This window comes from Rattus norvegicus, chromosome 13 (assembly GCF_036323735.1).
Source record: "Rattus norvegicus strain BN/NHsdMcwi chromosome 13, GRCr8, whole genome shotgun sequence".
Classification (NCBI taxonomy): Eukaryota; Metazoa; Chordata; class Mammalia; order Rodentia; family Muridae; genus Rattus; species Rattus norvegicus.
The window spans coordinates 50,292,171-50,313,757 of NC_086031.1; the positions used below are offsets into that span (position 1 = coordinate 50,292,171).

A 21,587-nucleotide genomic window follows, 5' to 3' on the forward strand; every position below is an offset into this window, starting at 1 on the left:
AGAAAACTTAGTGAAGTAGCAGAAAGCAGTAAACTAGAGGCTGAGGAGAGTAAGGCAGTTCCTTTACAGACACCAGAAAGCTCCTGAAGGTAGGAAATACAGGGAACTAGGGCACTCCAAGTTCAGTCAACCCTGGGCTTCACATTCATGAACACACACTTGACAAGGGAGTGATAGCTTCAGAGTAAGTTTTTGTTTTTATGTAATGAGGTCAAGAATTAATGCAAAGAGTACCTGGAAGTTTTTGCTCATTACTTTTTAAAGTGTATTCTTGTTTTTAAAAGAATATATTGATGGCAGGTTTATTGAGAAGCTGCTTCAGGCCCCAAGGATTGAGGCTTGGGAAGTCTTCAGGGGAGACTGGACGGGAGAAAAAAAGAGAAAGGACAACATGCAGAGAGAGAAGGAGAAAGAGGAGGAGGAAGAAGAGGAGGAGGAAGAAAGAGAAAATAAAGTGTATTTTTAATAGATCTTCCTGATTTCCTAAAAATCCACAGAACACAGTAATTTTAAACAAAAGAATTAGACTGCAGAGTCTAAAGTCAATATAAATTTTAAGATGTACTTACTAGATACAAATGAAAAGCTAAGTGTGGGTGCACACTGTTACTCTCAGCACACAGGAGGCAGGGGCAGTGCACCTCCGTGAGTTAGAGACATCCTGGTATAGAGAGTCTCAGGCCAGCCAGAGCTACACAGTGAGACCTTGTCAAACCAACACAACACAGCACAGCCATAACAACAACAACAAAGACAGAGAGAGGAAGGAAAAAGCAGGCAGGCTACTTATGGATTCTGCTTAAACTTTTCTTAGATTGAACTGCTATATGTGGTAGTGTACCTGTTTAACCCCAACACTTGGAAGCAGAGGCAGAAGGATCCCTGAGTTCAACACTAGCTTGGTCTATAGAGTGAGTTCAGGACAACCAGGGTTACACAGAGAAACCCCGTCTGGAAAAACCAAATAAATAGATAAATAAATATTTTAAGCTGGCAAATGATTTTTATCATATACTTGGCTGAATAGTCAAGATTATTTAATTAGAACATTCTTACTTAACTTTCAATTCAGCCTCTGATATATAAAAACAGAAGCATTCAATAAAGATTCAATAATATATTTATTTAAATCTACCTTTTAATAACTAGGTAGGTAACTAGAAAAATATATACCTCTTTGTGGTGTGGTGAGGTGATTTAAATAAAAAAGGGGGGCCTTCCACTAAAACAGGCATTTGAACGCCTGGGCCCAATTGCTGTTTGAAGGCTATGGAACTCTAGGAGGGTATCTGGCTGGAGGAAGACTATCACTGGGGTGAGCCCTGAGGGTCTGCAGCCTTGCCCACATGCAGTGTGCGCTCTGCTTTTGTGTTTGCAGCTGGCGAGGAAAGCCCCAGGCTTCTTGCTCTACCTTCCTGATGCCTACCCCATTCTGGATTCCCAAGCCAAAATAAACCTTTTCCCTTAAATTGCTTTTGGTCATGGTGTTTTATCACAGCAACAAACATAAGTGGGGAAAACCTGTTTCAAAAATTGTTTTAATACTAAGAAATTTACAAATCCAGGGTCAGCAAGACAGCTGAGCAGGTAAAGGTATTTGCCAAGCCTGATGGTTTGAGTGTGGTCCCAGGAGTACCCCATGGAAGGACAGACCTGATCTTACAAGTTGTCATCGACCTCCGCAGGTGCTCACATACATAAATAAACATGGTTAAAAATGTAACCATTCGGATCTAATTTTAAAATTTCCCTGAGGCCTAAGAGTCATCTTTTAGATATTTTTCAATATTAATAACTGAATCTTAAATAATTCTCAATTACAGAAGTAATGCAGCAACAAAGTTTAATTTTAGGTTTCATATTTGGAGCTTACATTATTATTTTCCACTTTTCAGTGTTGGTTCATTAAAACCTACTTATGAAACACTCATTTCAATAGAAATTTCAATATACTTAAATTAAAATAGGCCTTGGTAGCATAAGCTACTTGTAAGTTAATTTACAAATCTAACTATAAAATTTAAAACCTTTTTTTAATGTCAAAATATTATTTGAATTCATTAGTAAATGACATGCAAACAGTGAAGTCACTGTGGACTACCTGGAGGTGAAGTCAGAACTAGAAGAACTATCCAGGACGTTTCTTTTGGCAGCATTTAAGACAGGAACCGATGGCATGTCTTTCGCAGGCTCAGCTAGAATAAAAGACAAAACTTCAAAACTGTACAGTCAAGTTATTTCTAACACTATTGCAGACATTCTGAGCCATAAGTAAACTTTACATTTTCCTTTCTATTTCCCTGATTAGTTATAGAGTATCATGTTCTTTCTTTCTTCTTCTTTTCTTCCCCCCCTTCCCTTCTTTCTTCCTCTCCCTGTCCTGCTTTCTTTCTTTCTGGGCTGGGGAATCAAGCCTAGGACCCCAGAACTACCTCTGTTTTCTTTCTTTCTTTTTTTTTTCTTTTTTTCGGAGCTGGGGACTGAACCCAGGGCCTTGCGCTTGCTAGCAAGCGCTCTACCACTGAGCTAAATCCCCAACCCCTCCCTCTGTTTTCTTAACTAATTCTAATATAAATGTACCCTTAAATAATTTCCAAAAGATCAAAAGATTCTCTTACTATAATCTGACTCTTAAAGGTCCACTTGAGGTAGTGGGAGAAGGGACCATAAAATAAAGACAGGTATTCAAGACGAGGAGAAGCCCAAGGGCTTACTTAATATTGTGAAAGTTTTCACAGAACTTTAGAGACCTGAGGTAGGTTTCAGTTTTGCTTTTTATGAAATAGCTGGTAGGTTTGTAGTTAACTAAAGTCAGAATTTCACTGGAAAACTGTCACTGTATCTAGTTTACGAACACTTATAAGTAATCATAGGGAAACAACTTAGTTTTGAGTGATGTTTAATGCAAAAACTGTTGTTACTGCTGAGTGCTGGGCTTCACAGACACAACTAGAAAAAGCAATGCAAGTGACAGTCACACTAATTGCAAACTGTTGTGTAAATATTGGTTAGATAATTATTAAAGGTGTCAACATGGTTAGATAATTATTAAAGGTGTCAACGGCCTTAAGGATCTAAGAGTCTTTCACGGTATTATTACCTAACAGCTCACTACTTACAGTCTACTTTAAATGGCTTTGAGATCCCAGGCTGATCAAATGCCTATTATTTCATATTGCACAGAATGTCGCCTTGGGGCAGCATATTTTATAATGTAAAATAATACCCACTAGAATGATAAGTAGTTCTTTGGTTATTTTACAACCCCCTCCTCTTTCTTCCTAATTTTTTTCTTCCTTTGTATCTCTGGGAAGGCAGGGGTTAACTACAGTGATTAGAAAAGGAAACTGGGGGTGAGGAAAGCTGCTACAAGAAGTAGAACAGCCGCAGTTTTTGCTGGGTGTAGTAGCCACTGTTGCGGGAAGAACTACTCTGTAATTTTTGCTGGAAGAAAGTTCTAGGTTTAGAAGAAATGCTAAACTTAGAATCATTTCTACCTGTAGGAATACATATCTGATTTTAAAATGAAAGCTTGTTTCACTGTGCTATACACAGCATTTGCTCTTTAAAAAAAAAAAAATCCAGAAGGAATTCTTTTTATTTATTTTTGCTTTCTGGCAGTGATGAAGTTTGAACCCAGGGCTGTATGTAAGCTAGACAAGTACTCTACCATTGAGCTGTGCTCCCAGCCCTTGTCAGCAATTTCGTCTTTATTCCTAGAGACTTGTGCAGAAGCCCTCTGATTTCTTATTACTTTTACCATAATTTTATTGTTACAGAAGCTACTAGTTTAAAAAATATATCCACAAAGTATTCCATTGTTTAAAAGAAAATTGTCTTAATATGAGTGGAGTTTGGGTGAAACAATGAAAAACAAAGAACCCACTAAGAAAGGCCTGGGCTGGAATAACAGGTAAAGGGGCAGACAGCACCAGGACGCTGAGAGCTCCGAGCCATAGGATAGCAAAGGCTTCCTGTTCCTTACAAATAAGCTGGGGCCTTTTTATCCAGGGTAATGGCTGGGATCTAGAATAATAACAAGGTTCTATCCAAACAAAGTAACCGGATGAGCTGGGTGGTGGTACACACCGTTAATCCCAGCACTCAGGAGCAGAGGCAGGTGGACCACCATGAGTTTGAGACCAACCTGGTCTACAGGGCTTCTTTCAGGACAACCGGTGCTACAGAGAGAAACCCTTTCTTTTTTTTTTTTTTTTTTTGGTTCTTTTTTTCAGAGCTGGGGACCAAACCCAGGGCCTTGCGCTTCCTAGGTAAGCGCTCTACCACTGAGCTAAATCCCCAGCCCCGAGAAACCCTTTCTTAAAAAACAAACAAAAACTCAAAAAGCCAGATGAAATGTATAAACCTTCCATTTTTCTACATTAAAAATGACCAAGATAGATTACCTCCTTGTGGACGGACAACACGAGGCTGCACAAAGGAAGGCTTCACAACTTCGAACCACCAGAAGAGTTCTGCCATGAACACCAAATAATTACTCTATATAAGAGAGTTGAGAAAATTAAAAGAAGTCTTACATTAGGACATAACAATCATAACAGTGACAAAGTTTTGTTTTATCCTCTCAAATATACATTTGAATTCTACCCGATTGTTATTTTAAAATGTTTGCTCTGTTGTATTAGAGCTGGAGTAAAAGGTTTAGCACTTAGTAACTACACATGTCCAGACCTCTGATAGGAAGCTTCCAGGCATCGCATCTCCAGCTATGTACAACTCTGAGATAACATAAACCGGATAAACATAAACAGGTAGCACGAAGAACATCTACCGTTTGAAAAAAAAGTAAAACGCTTTTGGAAAATGTGTGTAATTGAAATATTGCGTCCACATTTTGATCATGCTAATCCACATGCTAAGTAAATGTGTGTAGTGGTGACCCATAGACTCTATACTCCTATGACTAAATAACCTTGAAATATAAATGCACTGTTTTAATCATTTAATACTTCTAATTTTGAATACATTAAGGATAATAATTTATTATTTATACTTGAGAATGCAAATAAATTTTAAATGGCTTAAAGGAGTTCTCAAAAGCATATTTCTACAGGATTATACATATAATATATAACGGTGTACAAACATATATATGATTTTAGGATTTTAGTTGTTTTGTTTTGAGACAATCTTGAAATCTGAGCAGTGGTTTTTTTTTTTTTTTTTGGTTCTTTTTTTCGGAGCTGGGGACCGAACCCAGGGCCTTGCGCTTCCTAGGTAAGCGCTCTACCACTGAGCTAAATCCCCAGCCCCCTAAGCAGTGGTGTTAAAGACGTGTCCTACTGTACTTGAATTAGGCTTATATGTTAATATATATAAAGAATAATTTCAATTTTAGGTATTTAATATATTTCTAAAAATAACTGTATGAAACCCATTTTCCTCATTATGGCTATTATCACTGGAAATATGGGTGTTTTCTGATGTCTTGCCTTCCACAAATTTGCTAATTAAGGCACTAACATGAACACACTTCCTTAAATTTTATCACCTAGACTTTTTTCATATTTAAGCTGGTAACATCCATATATTCATTTGCCACCTTATGGCTCCAGAAAGCAGAAGAATCAAGGATGTCTCCAAATCTCTGATCTGAGCAACCCTGACTGCCGCTGAAAAAAACAAGACTGGAAAAACAGGTGACCAGAAAAGGTCTCTGACACTTTCCCAAACATCTCAGTGGACGTGGTGACTGTGAGACACAGGGCACTGTGGAAGGACACAGAGCACAGGACAGGACCAACTAGGCTGTTTACTTCTCTTTCAGTATTTGTTTTTACTGTAAATCCCCAGGACAATCTAATGCTTCGTCATCAACAGCTGTTATTTGAAGCTGGTGAAATCTGTACTTTCTCTTTAACAAGAGAATGATATTTCAATCCCTTGCACTGTGGATGCACCCCTGCTTGCACCCCTTCTCATCTCTGCATTCCTAATTACAGTCACCACTTACCCTTCCTTTCATCTTTCTTCCACTGAAAAGCAAGACCTTCTCTCAGTCAACCCTCCTATCTAATTTCTCCGCACCCCTACACTCTTACCTTCTGATGAAATTCCTTAAGAACAGACTCATCCCAGTCCTGCACTTCTCCCATCCTCTTGCTGAACCACTGCAGTCTTACAATGAGCTCCTCCAAACAGCACTGGTTGGGTCACCACACTTTTCACTTTACTTGACTTGCTGAACTGTGATGCTCCTGATCTTTCCCTTCTCTGAAATACTAATACCTATGACTACTCCACTCCCAGTGAATCCTCGTGCACTGACTATACTTCTACATAAAATGACCTACAGAGCACTGGCCTTCGTAAGCAGTGAATGAGAGAGAGGCCTTTGACACTCAGCCCTAAAGAGCATTTCTCTATCAACCACTCCTCCCTCAGGGAACCCCATAGAAGAGGTAGAAAGAGAGTAAGAACCAGAGGGAACGGAGAACACCAAACAAGACCCTCTCCATCAACATGATCAAATCACATATGAACGCACACAGTCTGAGGCAGAATGGACAGGGCCTGCACTCATCTGTACCAGTTGGGGTCCTAGAGCACAAAGGAGAAGTGGCATTCCCTATCCCCAACCCAGCAGCTTTATCTTGAATAGACAGCCACTTGCACATGACAATTTTTCTCCAAGAGTCTCACTGAGAAAATAAAGTACTCTTAAGGGTGGCTGCATGTCCAACGCTAGATGGCTAAGAGAAAATGACCTCAATGGTGTCTGTGCAGATTCCCTGTCTCATGACATGTCGGGACCTTTCCTTTTCACAATTTGTATCTTATTATTTTTAAATTGTCTGTCTGTCTGTCTGTCTGTCTGTCTCTCTCTCTCTTTCCTCTCTTTAAAACTGTAGTCCCCCCCCCATACAGTTTTCAGTTCAGTATTTTTATGTGAATAAAATACTGCCTGTGAGAACAAGTGGGTCTTCTGTTCCTTATGCCTTCTTTTGAGCTTTTCCTTTTTCTTCTGTTTGTTTGTTTTGTTTTGCTCAATTTCAATGTGTTAGTGTTTGCTTTATCTTATTCTATTCTATTCTATCCTATTCTATCCTATTCTATCCTATTCTATCCTATCCTATCCTATTCTACTCTATTCTATCCTATTCTATCCTATTCTATTCTATCCTATTCTATTCTATCCTATTCTATTCTATTCTATTCTATTCTATTCTATCCTATTCTATTCTATCCTATCCTATTCTATCCTATCCTATTCTATTCTATTCTATTCTATCCTATCCTATCCTATTCTATCCTATTCTATCCTATTCTATCTATTCTATTCTATTCTATTCTATTCTATTCTATTCTATCCTATCCTATCCTATCCTATCCTATCCTATCCTATTCTATTCTATCCTATTCTATTCTATTATCGTCCCATAGAAGCCTATTTTCTAATGAGAGAGAGATAGGGGATTGATCTGGATGGGAGGGGAGCTGTGGGGGGAGTGGGGAAGAGCTAGGAGGAGTAGAGGGAGAAGAAACTGTAATCAGGATGTTATGTGAAAAACCCAATTTTTAATAAAAGGAATAAAAAAAGATTAACCATTAAAAATTCTGACCAATCTAACTAGCTTTATCAAACATCATTCTCCAAGGTTTGTCAGCCCACATGCAGATTATAAGACCTAGCCCACCATTATATGTTCATCAGGCTAAAACAGTTGCCAGAACAGAAGAAGTATTTATTGAAGAAATGTCTAAATTAATCAACAACAGAAATGCAAGTTAGAAGAACACCCAGGTGCTGACAAAGGCGTCTCTGACATTAGATGGCGACATTCACCTGAGGAGCACCTCGGACACCAGTAAAGCACAGGCCTGCTACGTGGATGCCCGCATTCTGGGAGGACTGATTAACTTAGTTTAGAAAGTGGACAGCACATCCAAAAGCTGGCAGCCCAAGAGGAGGAAGAGGAGGGAGAGGAGGGAGAGGAGGGAGAGGAGGGAGAGGAAGAGGAGGAGAAAGAGGAAGAAGAGGAACCCGCTGGTTCAGGCACTCTGCTTTTTGTTCATCATGAGGAGCAGCTTTGATCCACCAGGTCTTCACCACGGTGGCCCACGTCAACCAAAGGTTGAGAGAAACAGCATTAGCTGTGCATGGATCAAAACGTCCGAAACTAGCAGAAATAAAGCCTTCCTCAATCCTTTACTCCAAAGCCTGCTATAGCAACAAAAGGCCAACTGGCACATTAAGATCATTATGACCGGGTTGGGGATTTAGCTCAGTGGTAGAGCGCTTGCCTAGCAAACGCAAGGCCCTGGGTTCGGTCCCCAGCTCCAAAAAAAGGAAGAAAAAAAAAAGATCATTACAACCTATACTCTGCTCTATACTTTACTGTCCACCCTTTAAAGCCAAAAGATAAACTTTGTAAGTACTGGCGGTAGGGTCTACTCTACCAGTACTGCTAACTAGGGACTAACTTTATCTTTTGGGAAAACACCCCTTAAGTTTGCAGTAATTATCTGTTGATAGGAAAGGAGTATTTATTTTAAGGCTCTTGGTAAGAACTGTCCTAATAACAGAATGGCAATAATTGGCCACAAGATGGCAGAACTGTAGAAATATCTTTTCTGGTATCTAAACTGGAGATAACTTCATTATAAAATTGTAATTAAATGACAATGAATTGGTCACATTCCAGAAATGGTACAATAATTTAAAATCATCTTTCCATATATTTTTAGACAGATTCTCACTGAGTAGTCCTGGCTGGTCTATAACTGACAGTGTAGACCACACTGGCCAGTGACTCACAGAGAACGTCCTGTCCTTACTTTCTGAGTGCTGGGGTTAAAGGTGTGTGCCATCAACCCTGGCCTACTTTTTAAATATATGCAGCATGTGCCTGCCCCTGGGTTCGTGCATGTGAGTACAGATGCCAATGGAAGCCAGAAGAGGGTGTCACAGAAGTTATAGGAAGTTGCAAGCCAACATGGGTATTAGGAGAACTGAACTCAAGTTCTCTGAAAGAGCAGCATGTGCTTTTAACCTCTGAGCCATCTCTCCAACCTCTACTTCCTTTAGTTGTGAAATACATGTACATAGTAGACAGTATAAACAACAAGAATGAAGAAGTCCAGCACATCTTCATACCTTCTCCCATATCCAACACCACACTGAGAAGAAATTACTTTTGTTTTATAGCACCCTAAGGATTCTTTTTCTGAATCTATATATGTGTCCCTCAGCGTCTATGTGCAGTTGGTTCCAGGACCCCATATAGACACCAAAGATTTAGATTATGTAGTGTCTGCATAGAACCTATGCATACTCTTCCATGGGGGGTTGGTTTTCTCCCCCAACAATGGGATAAAATTCAGGGTGTCGGGTTTAGTAGTATAAGCCATCACCAGCTGAGCCATCTCTCCAGTGCTCACAGGACAGTTAAAAATGACCTTACATCACTTACAAATAGTTAATACAATATGTAAACAATTATTACAATGAATTGCTTAGGGAATGGCTGGGAATATGGGTCAGTGGTCTTGAGTTTAATCCCTAATTCTGAAAGAAAAAAAAAAAAAAAAGAGAGAGAGCCCTGAAACACACACACGCACGCGCGCGCGCGCACACACACACACACACACACACACACACACACTCACGCACACAGAGAAAGAGAGAGAGACAGAGAGTCAGACTGAGAGAGGGTAATTATATACTTTTTTGTTAACTTTACTGTCACTTAACAATGTCTTTGGGGGCTTTCTGTTTCAGTAAAAACAAACTCTCAACTATCTTCCTTTTAATGGATCGCTTATATTAAAAAACCCTTAAATGGATAATTTCTAACTTTTCACCATTGTAAGTGGTCCTGCATACATGCCTTCCGATGGCCATCCCTGCCCTCTAAATAAGTTTACCAAGTACACTGCAGGGGAGCTATGCCCTAACTAGGACACAGCCAGACCATCTGATGCTTTTCTGGGTGGTACTTAGGATGCAGCTCAGGAACTTGCTTAGGCAATGACCAACAGTCCTGTACAGCAGTCAAATCCCACCCTATAATTCCACAAGAGGAAAGGGCAGTGCTCATCTCCACTGTTAAAAGTTGAAGGGAGAGGGTTGGGGATTTAGCTCAGTGGTAGAACACTTGCCTAGCAAGTGCAAGGCCCTGGGTTCGGTCCCCAGCTCCGAAAAAAAAAAAAAAGTTGAAGGGAAAGTGAGGTGCCCAGCAATATGGATGCGCAGCCTCTCTCCAGTTTGAGTCTTAAGCAGAACTGTAAAATCAAACTTGTGGTTATGACAAGCAAAGAATATAGAATGTGAGCAGACCTTTTGTTGACAATTATTTATTTTAAATAAGCCTGACTTAAAGAAATGTTTTTATATTTGGGTCATGCTTACAATGTTCTAAATATCAGGGTTATATTGCCTTATGAAAATCTATATTCTGTTCTATTCTCCAAAATGGACAGGAAGGAACACTACCAAACTTAGTCTAAACCATATTTTTATAATATAATATTTCATATTATAAAGGTAGTACTTATATTTGATAGCATATGCTAGAAAAGTCATTAGTAAGATATAAAGTTAATAATGGTGTAGGTAAACCTTTAGAATTGACTAATCAAGGTTTTTCATTTGATGTGTTAGAATAGGGAGTGACCATGAGTCACTAGGGCTACTGCCCCATTTGGAAATGCTTTTATCACTGGCTCTATCTTCTGCCCTTTGGAGATCCTAAAATGGACAAAGGAAAAGAGGAGATACCAGAATACCAAGAATTCCAAGTGAAAGGAAGACATGAGCATCATCCTGAGAGGAACTCTTGAGCCCTTCCAAGTAGGACTAGCACTAGAACTCTGACCAGGCTCAGCAGAAAACTTCCTCTAAGACAAACTTCTAAGTCAAACTAAACATAAGATCACTTATTCCTAAAGCATTGAGACAGAAGCAGCACATGGATTGACAAAACTAGTATTGTTACACTGGCCAAATTACTGAAGTGATCTACAGAGTCAATGTAATTCCCATCAAAGTTACAGAACTAGAAAACACAATCCTGAAATTCACGTGGAAATCCCAAACCTTGAAGAGCCAAAGGAACACTGAGCAAAAAGTACATTTGACATCTGATTTAAAAACAAACCGAAGAGGCTAGAGATGCCTCAGTGGGGGTAGAGTGGACCCAAGCCTGGACCCCCCAGCATCTCAATAAAATCGAGAAGTGGTGGCCCTATCTGCAACCCTACACACACACACACACACACACACACACACACACACACCCCATCACAAATATATACACGCACACCACAGTTTTTCATTTGATTCTCTAATTAAAAATTCTTCATGAAAAAGAAAGCTTTATTACTGCTTTTTGTTTGAGTAGTGTTTCACTATGACCTCAGGCATGAATCTAACTCAAGCCTCACCATCACTTTTCAGAACACTGGAATTATAGGCAGACGCCCGCACACACATTGCTTTTGAAGAAAAATCTCATCTTTTGTTACATTTACCTATGACAAAAACCATTTAATGGTTTATACTCTGTCCACACTAAAACAACAGATCAATCTTATAGATAACTTTTTGTTGGCCTTTACAATGTAAAAGACTTGTAGCTCACAATGGATATTTAAAGAAGAAAAAAAAGCCCCCCACACCCCCAGTTCTTCACTGACAGAGTGAATCTGTCGGCTTTGTTTTACAGTCGTTCGCTTGTGGAGCTAGAGTCTGCTGGATCCCTGGCTGGCCTCGGACTCATCGAAAAGCTCAGGCTGGCCTTCAACTCCAGCTCCTCCCGTCCCCCTCTCCCTTCCCCCTTCTATCGGCTAGTACTGCATCTGGATCTGGCTCCTGTGGTACTGCTGACATCCCAGTTTGCTGCAGCAGCCTTTAACCTTTAATGGAAGGCAAGTGAGAATGATGTGATTTACCTTTATGGACGAAGCAGCATAAAGCATATCTTCCAAGCTGAAATGGCAGCAATGGTTTAAGTATTCTTGGCAAAATTCCTGAATCAGCTGCAGGTTATACAGACTGTCGGCCAAAGACATAGTTTCTTTCAAACAAATATCTTCAAATAGAAAAGGGGATGGCTTTGGGTTAACCATGAACACTTCAGAACTACTGACAGTACAAATACACGAGTATGTAAACTTTGTTTAACAAACATGTATTTATAAGTAATAGCCACTAGACAGAAATTTCTCAACTTTTTCTCAGAATTATACTTAAATCTTCCTTTAAAAACCCTTTATTAGTTATTAAATACTGTTGGTTTAAATATGTCTTGCCCTCGCCCTCACTTTAGGAAGCTGTCCCCGGAACGCCTACCTTCTAGTCGGACAACAGCAGGGCAGTAGAAGTGAATGAGGGCAGCCAGCGCACAGCCATCCGTGCCGTCCTTCAACAAGTTTTCCACCAATGGAATGCAAGGCAGTTGCTTAAGCAGTGTTTGCTCCTTCCTGTAACGAGCCTACAACAGAAAGAGTTCTAAACAAACACTACGCAATGCAAGGAGAACAACCACAATGGTGGATTCTGGTTCTTAGTCACATTAGAAAATATAAACAGAGAAAGAAGAATTCCCAACTACTCAGCTTTTAGGGAAGGGGGCAATAACACCAAGGTTAAACTTACAGCAATAATACTAATTCCTTTCTTTCTTTGTTTTTTGTTTTCTGAGACAAGGTTTCCTTGTGTAGCCCTGGCTGTCCTGGAACTCACTCTGTAGACCAGGCTGGCCTTGAACTCACAGAGACTTGCTTGCCTCTGCCTTAACGTTTTCATCCAGCCACATGAAGTTATTTTTAGAAGGTAAAGATTTATTTTTCTGAGGGAGTTCGACCCTTACACTTGGCTCTGCTGCTGGTTCTGAAGTCTGGTACCCTGACATTCAGATGGGAGTCAGAACAGGCTGCTTTGCTGTTCCTTTGGGAGTAGTGCTTCTGCTGCTCACTGAGTTTGATAGCTCTTATAATTATTTTTTTTCTCAATGATAACTTTGCTCTTCAAAAGCTAAATCTGTGTGAGAATTTTTAGTCCTTCCTCTAATATTAAAGTAAAATTATATAAAAAACAAAATAACGAAATAAAAATGTTAACACAGCTCTCTAAAAATGAGAAACACTGTAAAAAGTTAAGAAAAAAAACTTGAGCCAAATTATCTGCCCTTACATCCTGGTTCTGCCACTCACTAGCTGTGACTTTGGACAAGTTACCTAAACTCTCATTTCTCATTTTCCTTATCTGTAAAATGGGGCAGTAAAACCTACTTCGTAGTTCTGCTAGGGGACTGAAAAAGACTGCTGGGCACACAGAAGTGGCAGTCAGTCCAGGCTGGCTGTTATTAGCTAGAAGCTTTCCTAAGCCAAAAAGACTAATGCTTACAATTGCTAATGATGCAAAAAGTATGATTATATAGGCTACTGATATTCAGTAGTCATTTAAAAAAAGGTTTATTTTATGTATATCAGCATGTAAATATGTATACCATTTTTGTAAACATGTACAGCCCAAAGTGAGGGCAGATGGCAAGAAATATTTAAACCAATAACATTTAATTAGTAATGAAGGTTTTTTTAAAGGAAGATTTTATGTAAATATGTACACCTTGTGTCCACGAAAGGTAGAGAAGGTTAGATTCTCTGCAAGAATAAGTGCTCTGAACTGCTGAGCCACCCTCCAGCTGTAGCTGTCTTTTTAATAAAAAGAACCATTTAAAATTTTCTTCAATTATATCTAACTGTCACCTCTATGATTTATAATTAAAACACAATTGTGAAAAAATGCTGGTGAGAACAAAAACAGAAAATCTCAAATTTTTTTTAACAAAACACTTAATACATGAAGGTGCAACTCGGTTCTTTTAAATGGCATCTTCCAGAAAACATATCACCAATGAAGAAAAGACGTGTATCTCTGCTTCTCTCTCCTTGGCTACTGACCAAAATATAATATAATGTAAGAATCATGGAACATGTTTTCCTCTTGAAAAAAGAATTTGCAGGAATCCAAGACAGACATTATATCCCTAACTCGTACATCATCTATATGTAGAAAACCATTATTTACATGCATAAATCTATCATGTAGATTCTACTTTTCCGTTCTCCTTCTCATTCTGGGGGGAGGTGGTGGTATGTCAATGCAGCCTAAATTGCCCTCAAATCTCAATCCTCTGGCCTTGGCTTCTGATTGCTGGTGTTAACAGCCTAGACTCTGACTACTGACTTTTATCTCCTTCCTAAAAACCCTTTGTTTTTGTTGCTGTGAGAGAATTTAAAAGAGAGGGAGGAAGAGAAAAGGAAGAAAGTCAACCAGTGGTAAGCTCTCTTTCCAAACACTGAGCACTGCTCCAGACGTGCCTTTTCTCCGGTTATCTAACACAAGGGCTAGATTGAATCAGCTTAGCCATCACAAGCAATACTGGTTTAATGAATTCTATTCCTTTGCCAATTAGCTTGTGGATGAGAAATGTGTGTGTGTGTGTGTGTGTGTGTGTGTGTGTGTGTGTGCGCGCGTGTGCTGACAATAATCTCTATGGTTTAGAGTGGCAATTATGAGCAGCAGGCCAAAGAATCTTCCTAAAGATTATACCTAATAAAAGTTCACACTGAACAAACAAACTTTAATGTAAGGTTTGTACAATCCAAGGTAAACTTAATCTGAAGTCTATGATCCATATAGAACCTTTAAATACTGAATGTCTTTTGTTTTTTGTGTCCTAGGCTGGCCTTGAACTCACTACATTGCCAAGTATAAATATGAACTTCTGATTCTCCTGCTCGGTCTCTCAAGTGCTGAGACTACAGATATATAACCACCATACCTAATTTATGCAATATTGAATATTGGGACCAAATGCAGGAAGCCCATGTTTTATAGATTCACTGCATGAAAACACTGCATAGTCTTTTTACAAACTCGAAAGTCTGGCATTCAAAAGAATCACCATATTTTAAATCAATGGCTAAAAATGGTATATTTTAATATTATATATGTATATGTGATTTTAATTATATACACCATAATAACATAATATACATGTTATATATATTTGTGTGTGTGTATGTGGTAAGCCACTTGTATGCCTGGTACCTGCAGATGTCAGTAGAGGCTGTTGGATCCCGGGACTAGAGCTATGGACTAAGTGTTAGCTGCTTAGCAGGTGCTGGGAGTTAAACCCAGGTCCCTGGAAAGAGTAGCCAGTTCTCTTAACTGCTGAACCATCTCTCTTACCCACACCAGGCTGTATGTTTTTATCAGGATGGTGCCTAAGAGGTCTTAGAACCTTGAACTGCCCATACTTCACCCTGAAATATCAATCATCAGGTCAACTCAGTGTTATACAGTATAAGTGCAATATCGGTAAGGATACAGATACACTTTTGATTTTTATTAAATAGTAAAGTGGATTGGGGATTTGGCTCAGTGGTAGAGTGCTTGCCTAGCAAGCGCAAGGCCCTAGGTTCGGTCCCCAGCTCCGGAAAAAAAAAAAAATAGTAAAGTGTTGTCTTCAGATAGGATAATAAGGAAATTATTTTGCCCAAAACAATTTAAACATTCAGGCAACTTAAAAGATTATTCGGGGGGTTGGGGATTTAGCTCAGTGGTAGAGCGCTTGCCTAGCAAGCGCAAGGCCCTGGGTTCGGTCCCCAGCTCCGAAAAAAAGAAAAAAGAAAAAAGAAAAAAAAAAAGATTATTCGGATTCACTTTTATGAAAACTTTTTCCCACTAGCGAGATTTTGTATCAATGCTTGCATTGGTAATGATAAGTGCTGTGATGAACAAACTTTAAACTGCCCGGAAAACTGGCCAGACCCATTGTTTTCATTTTATATTATGAAAATACCTGATCCCTCTACCTAATGACAAACAGACTTGTATGAAATGATGATACCAGCAAGCTATGATTAATACCACTAATACCATTATAATCTGGAGAGAAAACCGAAGTAGTGAGGAAAACTTACTGGAACCAGTTTCCAAAACCATTTGGAAGGAGACTTCAGAGGAAGCATGGCGGAAAACAGGGAAGTAGGAGGCAAAGGAAAGGCCATCAGAATCAACCACGTGATGTTACAGCAGGCTCCCACCAGAATCACCAGCAGCATGCTACAGCAGGCTCCCACCAGCTGGACTCCCATTCATAGCTCCCACAGGGCTTTATGCTAATTAACACTTTAGTTAAAACTATGTAAGTTCCTAATATCCAAGACCAGTGCCATTTCCTCCTCTCTCCTGCTCCCCCTATACAGAATCATATTTTAGGATACTAAAGATATTTTAGCAACAAATAATTTTATTTCAGATATTCAGAATCACTTAAGCAAATAGCAATGTAGCTGAAAGGACTGGGAATCTAAATGTTAATAATTCTGCTACCTCAGGGAGTCCTACAGAGTATTATTTTTTATTTTAAACACTAAATCCTTAAGTTTCTATCTCAGTACAACTGAGTTATCAGTGAGTATTTATTTTGTATATCATAGAATGACTTCTGGCATCTCTAAATGTATGAATGAATCTCATGTCATATTGCAGACTGTACCTTTTGACCTCCTGGAGCTTCAGCCGTGTGGTGCTCTTTAGATTTTTGTTCTTGTTCCATTATGTCTTTCAAGTGTTCATTTACCTTAAGATATGTAAAAAAAATCAGTTTGAATTTTATTAAAATACAGCAATAAAATGACATGGTTTTAGTAGACCCCGATATTACAGGTAACACTCAAATATCATTTCTATAACTAGAAAATAGTACCCTACAAGAGACTTTACTTAAAACTAAAATCAGCGCAAGGCCCTGGGTTCGGTCCCCAGCTCCGAAAAAAAGAATAAAAAAAAAAAAAAAAACCCAAAAAAGCAAACAAACAAACAAAAAAAAACCCTAAAATCAGTTCTGTAGATCGCACAGTACATATTGAACACCTCTGTACATCAGAAGTTGTAGAGACCAGTTTCAGTTCTAGTAAGAGCTCACTATAACCTTTACCATGTACTCTGCTTCTAGGCATTCAACACACGAAGCCCGTCAGAGATAAGTTTTAATTTCTGTACAAAACAGAAGGCTGAAGCACATGGAGACTCAACGGTAGAGCGTGAGACATCATGTATGAGACCCTGTGCTCCATCTGTAGCATCAAATACGTGGTTTATGCACGCAGGCATGTTATACGTATAAAACCCTGTAACAAGACGAGCAGGAGGAGGAAAGGACTCAGTCTTCGGAAGAAAGGAACACGATGAACTGCACTTATGTTTCTATGGTGTTCATTTTAACTGACAACTTGACACATCTGAGAAGACTCTCACCGAGTGACTATCTACACTGGGTTGGCCTGTGGACATGTCTATGGGAGACTGTCTGAACTGATGTGGGAAGATATAGTGCATTTGTGGGTGCACCACTGGCAGGAGTAGGGAGGTGGGGCAGTGATAAAGTGGTGTGTGTGTGTGTGTGTGTGTGTGTGTGTGTGTGTGTGTGTGTGTGTGTAAGAGTGAAGACACTGAGTTCAGCACAAGCAAGCATGCAGCATGCACTCATTCATTCCTCTGTGCTTTTGACTCAGGGTATGATGTGACTATCCCTGCCTTGACTTCCCCACAACGAGGAACTATAACTTAGAACTGTTAGCTGAAATAAGCCCCTTGTTCTTTTATCATAGCAATGGAAATGAAACAGGACACGTGGACCTCCTTACAACTGATACAGGAAAGAGTGACTAGGACTTAAGCAGAAGAGTGAGCTCACTGGTTTGAAGAGAAATCTGATACTATTAGAGTAGTACATGTGTGTGAAGCGTACCCTGGGAAGGACGGGGTCACAGTTAAGGAAGACCAAAGTCTACATTGGTGGGTCTCAACTTTCCTAAAGCTCTGACCTTTAACAAAGTTCCTCAGGTTATGGTGACCACCAAACCACAAAGTTATTTTGTTGCTTCATAACTGTAATTTTGCTAGTTATGAATTACAATGTAAATGTCTGATATGCAACCCAAAGAGTAAAACCCACAGCTTGAGAACCACCAGTCTACAGATAATTTAGCCTCGAATGTTTGGTAATACCTTAATGTATGTATGCTTAAAAAAGAACCCACAGACCTGAGGGAGAGAAGGTCAAAGAAGCTGCCACCACAGGTTGGTGTTCAAATTCCATTAAATAGAGGAGTGCTTGGTAAATACCTCGGGTTTTCCATGGAAAGTTTAGAATGACAGTGTGTGCTTCTAGAGAGGACTGAGTTTAATTTGAGGGAAAAAAGTATGCACTAGATCTGTCGGCATAAAGATTAACTGGCCAAAAGGAACAATTTCAGGGTATGAGAGAGGAAGGAGAGACAGTTAAGCAATGAGGAAAGTAATGCCTACAGGAAGCTCATTCAACGGGGCTTGGAAGGAAAAGAACCACAGCCTGTCCAGCATTGTGCCAGTAAAGCTGTTTGCCATAACTGAAGGGAAGATAAAAGCTTCCCATGATAAAAAGACTAATGGCAGGAATCAATATATAATTTTCAATAATAACTCTGAATATTACACCTCAATCCCACAATCAAAAGACAAAGACTTTAGAATGTATCAAACAGCAGAAACCATTTATTTGTTACCTCCAAGAAATACATCTCATAGGGCAGTGGTGGCATATGCCTTTAATCTCAGCACTCAGGAATCCAAGGTAGTGGGTCTGTGTTCAAGAACACAGATTTACAGAGGGAATTCTAGGACAGTCAGGGAGACACAGAGAAACCCTGTCTCAAAAACAAAAAATCAAACAAACCAAAACCACTACTCACCATAAAAAGTAGGCATTACTTTAGAGCAGTGGCTCTCAACCTTCCTAGCTGAGGCACTTTAAAACAGTTCCTTGTGTTGTAGTGACCCCAACCATAAACTATTATAAAGTTACTTTGTTGCTACCTTGTAACTGTAATTATGCTTCTCTCATGAACCATAGTGTAAGTATCTGTTAGATGTGTGTCCACCAAACGGGTCTCAGCCACAGGTTGAGAATCACTACCCTAGAAGCGAAAGGATGGGAAAGGGCATTCCAAGCCAACAGACCCAGGGAACAGCAGGAGTTTTGCTGTTTCAGACAAAACAGACTCACTTCAAACTGGGTAAAGAACAATCCATCAAGAGGAAGTTACATAGGTGCAGGCAATTTCATAAAATAAATATTACTAGATGAATACAGAGTCAGAAATTAACCCAGCACAGCAGTGGCTGACTTCAGTACCTACTTTCACCAATGGACAGGTTACCTTGGCAATAAGAATCAATAAAAAACTTCTGAATGATGTTCCACAGATCAAATGGATTTAAGAGGTATATTCAGAATACTCCATGCATACATGGCAAAGACAGAGAGAGAGAGAGAGAGAGAGAGAGAGAGAGAGAGAGAGAGAGAGAGAGAGAGAGAGAGTGTGTGTGTGTGTGTGTGTGTGTGTGTGTGTATTGGATTTACCAGAGTTCATTTTCCATTTATTTATTGAAGGTCATCTTTATCCCTCCAGGCTTTGGCAAGTATATATAAAACCATTTCAAACCCTTTTGTGCAAGTTTTTATGTAATTGTTTGCTTTGTTGGTATAGATGCCATGGAGCGCAACTGAACTTAAGTTTGTTTTCTTTTCTTTTCTTTTTTTTTGTATAAAAGTGAATGTTGTTGTTTTTGATAGCTGAGTAGTACTCCATTGTGTAGATGTACCACATTTCTTTAATCCATTCCTCTGTTGAAGGGCATCTGGGTTCTTTCCAGCTTCTGGCTATTATAAATAAGGCTGTTATGAACATAGTGGAGCACGTGACTTTGTTGTATGTTGGAGCATCTTTGGGTATATGCCCAAGAGAGGTATAGCTGGGTCCTCAGGTAGTGCAATGTCCAGTTTTCCAAGGAACCTCCAGACTGATTTCCAAAGTGGTTGTACCAGCTTGCAATCCCACCAACAATGGAGGAGTGCTCCTCTTTCTCCACATCCTCGCCAGCATCTGCTGTCACCTGAGTTTTTTATCTTGGCCATTCTGACTGCTGTAAGGTGGAATCTCAGTATATTTTTTTTTCTAGCAGCCTATGGGATTTTCTTTTAAAATGTATCCTGCATCAAGACACAGAACAAGTCAACAAATATCTGAAAACTGAAATAATTTCTTGTATTCTACTTTATCACAATGGACTAAGGTGATGAACCCTACAGTCCCTAGTGCTCATGGAGGATTAAGCCAAACAGAACTGACTGAGGAAGGAGACCTAAAAGAAATGAAGGAAAAAAAAAAATCCTTGAACCAAATGACAATAAATTAAACATACCAAAATCTACAGAAAGCAATGACAGCAGTCGTGGTGGGTTGGGGGAGGGGTCAGGAAGTCGGAGAGATCACAGATAAGATGGCTTAATGACATTCCTTAAACCTCTGGAAAAAGAAAACAAGCCATGCCCTAACTCAGTAGATGGACAGGTATCAGTAAGATCCAGGCACAAGGAAAGAAACGGAAACACCAAACAAAGAGAACAAAGAGCAATGAAGGGCAGAGTCGGTTCTTTGGAAAGATACACAACAATCTCAGCCAAACTGACCAAGAGAAAGAGAAGACACAAATGAATAAAACTAGAAATGGAAAACGCCAAAAAATTCAGAAAATCTTTAGGTCTTATCTAAAAAAATGTTCTCATTAAACTGGAAATCTAAAATAAATGGATGAACTTCTAGCTGCATATGACCTACCAAAGAGATAAACGATTACAAAAGATTGAGCCACAGTGAGATTGAAATAGCAATTAAAAATATCTATGGTTAAAAAAAAGTAGTCCAGGCCTAGACAGATTCACTGTTGATATTTATCAGACTCTCAAAGAACTAAACTCAACATTTCTCAAACTATTCCATAAAATAGACAAGGAAGAAGCATGGCTAAACTCTTTTTACAAAGTGAATATCACTCTGACATTCAGAACACATGACAGATGAACAGAAAAGAAAATTACAAGCCAAACTCCTGATGAATACAGTTGCAAACTCTGCTCCAGAATACATTAAAAAGGTCATTAACCATGATCCAGACGGCTGTATTTCAGAGATGCACGGATGGACTCAAAGACAGAATTACACGGACGTCTCTGTAGGTCCAGGATAACCTTTTGAGGAAATCCGACGGCTGTTCACATTAACAGTCATACAGAGGGGGCTTGAGAGAGATGGCTATGGAAATATACAGGGTTCTCAAAAGAAAAATTACAAATGGTAATAAACATTTTGAAACGTGTTCAATATCATTATCCATGTACATACCATGGCCTTGAGGTGGTGACCAGTAGATAACTTGCTGGAGGTAATTTTCTCCTCTTACATGAGTGTTTTCTAAAACAGTAGTAGCTTCCCACTTAGGGCATATGACCACCCCAGCCACAGGCTTCTGACCAAAGCTTACATTATTGGCATGAATTCCCTCCTGTGAGTAGGCCTCAAATCTGGTCCATGAGAAGTTTTGTTAGCCTCATGACTGCCATGCCACTAATGTACCAGTGGGCACACTTGCCTGGCAGATCACGTGCCAAACTGCCTTTTAAATATTTACGTTTATTCTCATAGATCTGTGTTGCTTTCAGCCTTGGTCA

General features: G+C 39.4%; 1 protein-coding gene across 7 annotated transcripts in view; it reads right to left on the reverse strand.

Annotated features, from left to right (window-relative positions):
- The window catches only part of Camsap2 (calmodulin regulated spectrin-associated protein family, member 2), a 79,349-nt gene that overhangs the window by 17,221 nt on the left and 40,541 nt on the right, over positions 1-21,587 (reverse strand). For 4 of the 7 annotated variants that reach the window (NM_001134503.2, XM_063272199.1, XM_039090612.2 and 1 more), the window contains exons 4-9: positions 16,533-16,616; positions 15,955-15,987; positions 12,314-12,455; positions 11,914-12,053; positions 4,407-4,500; positions 2,102-2,195 (exon numbers count right to left, since the gene is read on the reverse strand). In NM_001134503.2, the coding sequence (NP_001127975.1) occupies positions 2,102-2,195; positions 4,407-4,500; positions 11,914-12,053; positions 12,314-12,455; positions 15,955-15,987; positions 16,533-16,616 (587 nt within the window). The remainder of the gene's footprint in view (positions 1-2,101; positions 2,196-4,406; positions 4,501-11,913; positions 12,054-12,313; positions 12,456-15,954; positions 15,988-16,532; positions 16,617-21,587) is intronic. The other 3 variants (NM_001415803.1, XM_063272200.1, XM_039090610.2) reach the window with 1 other exon arrangement.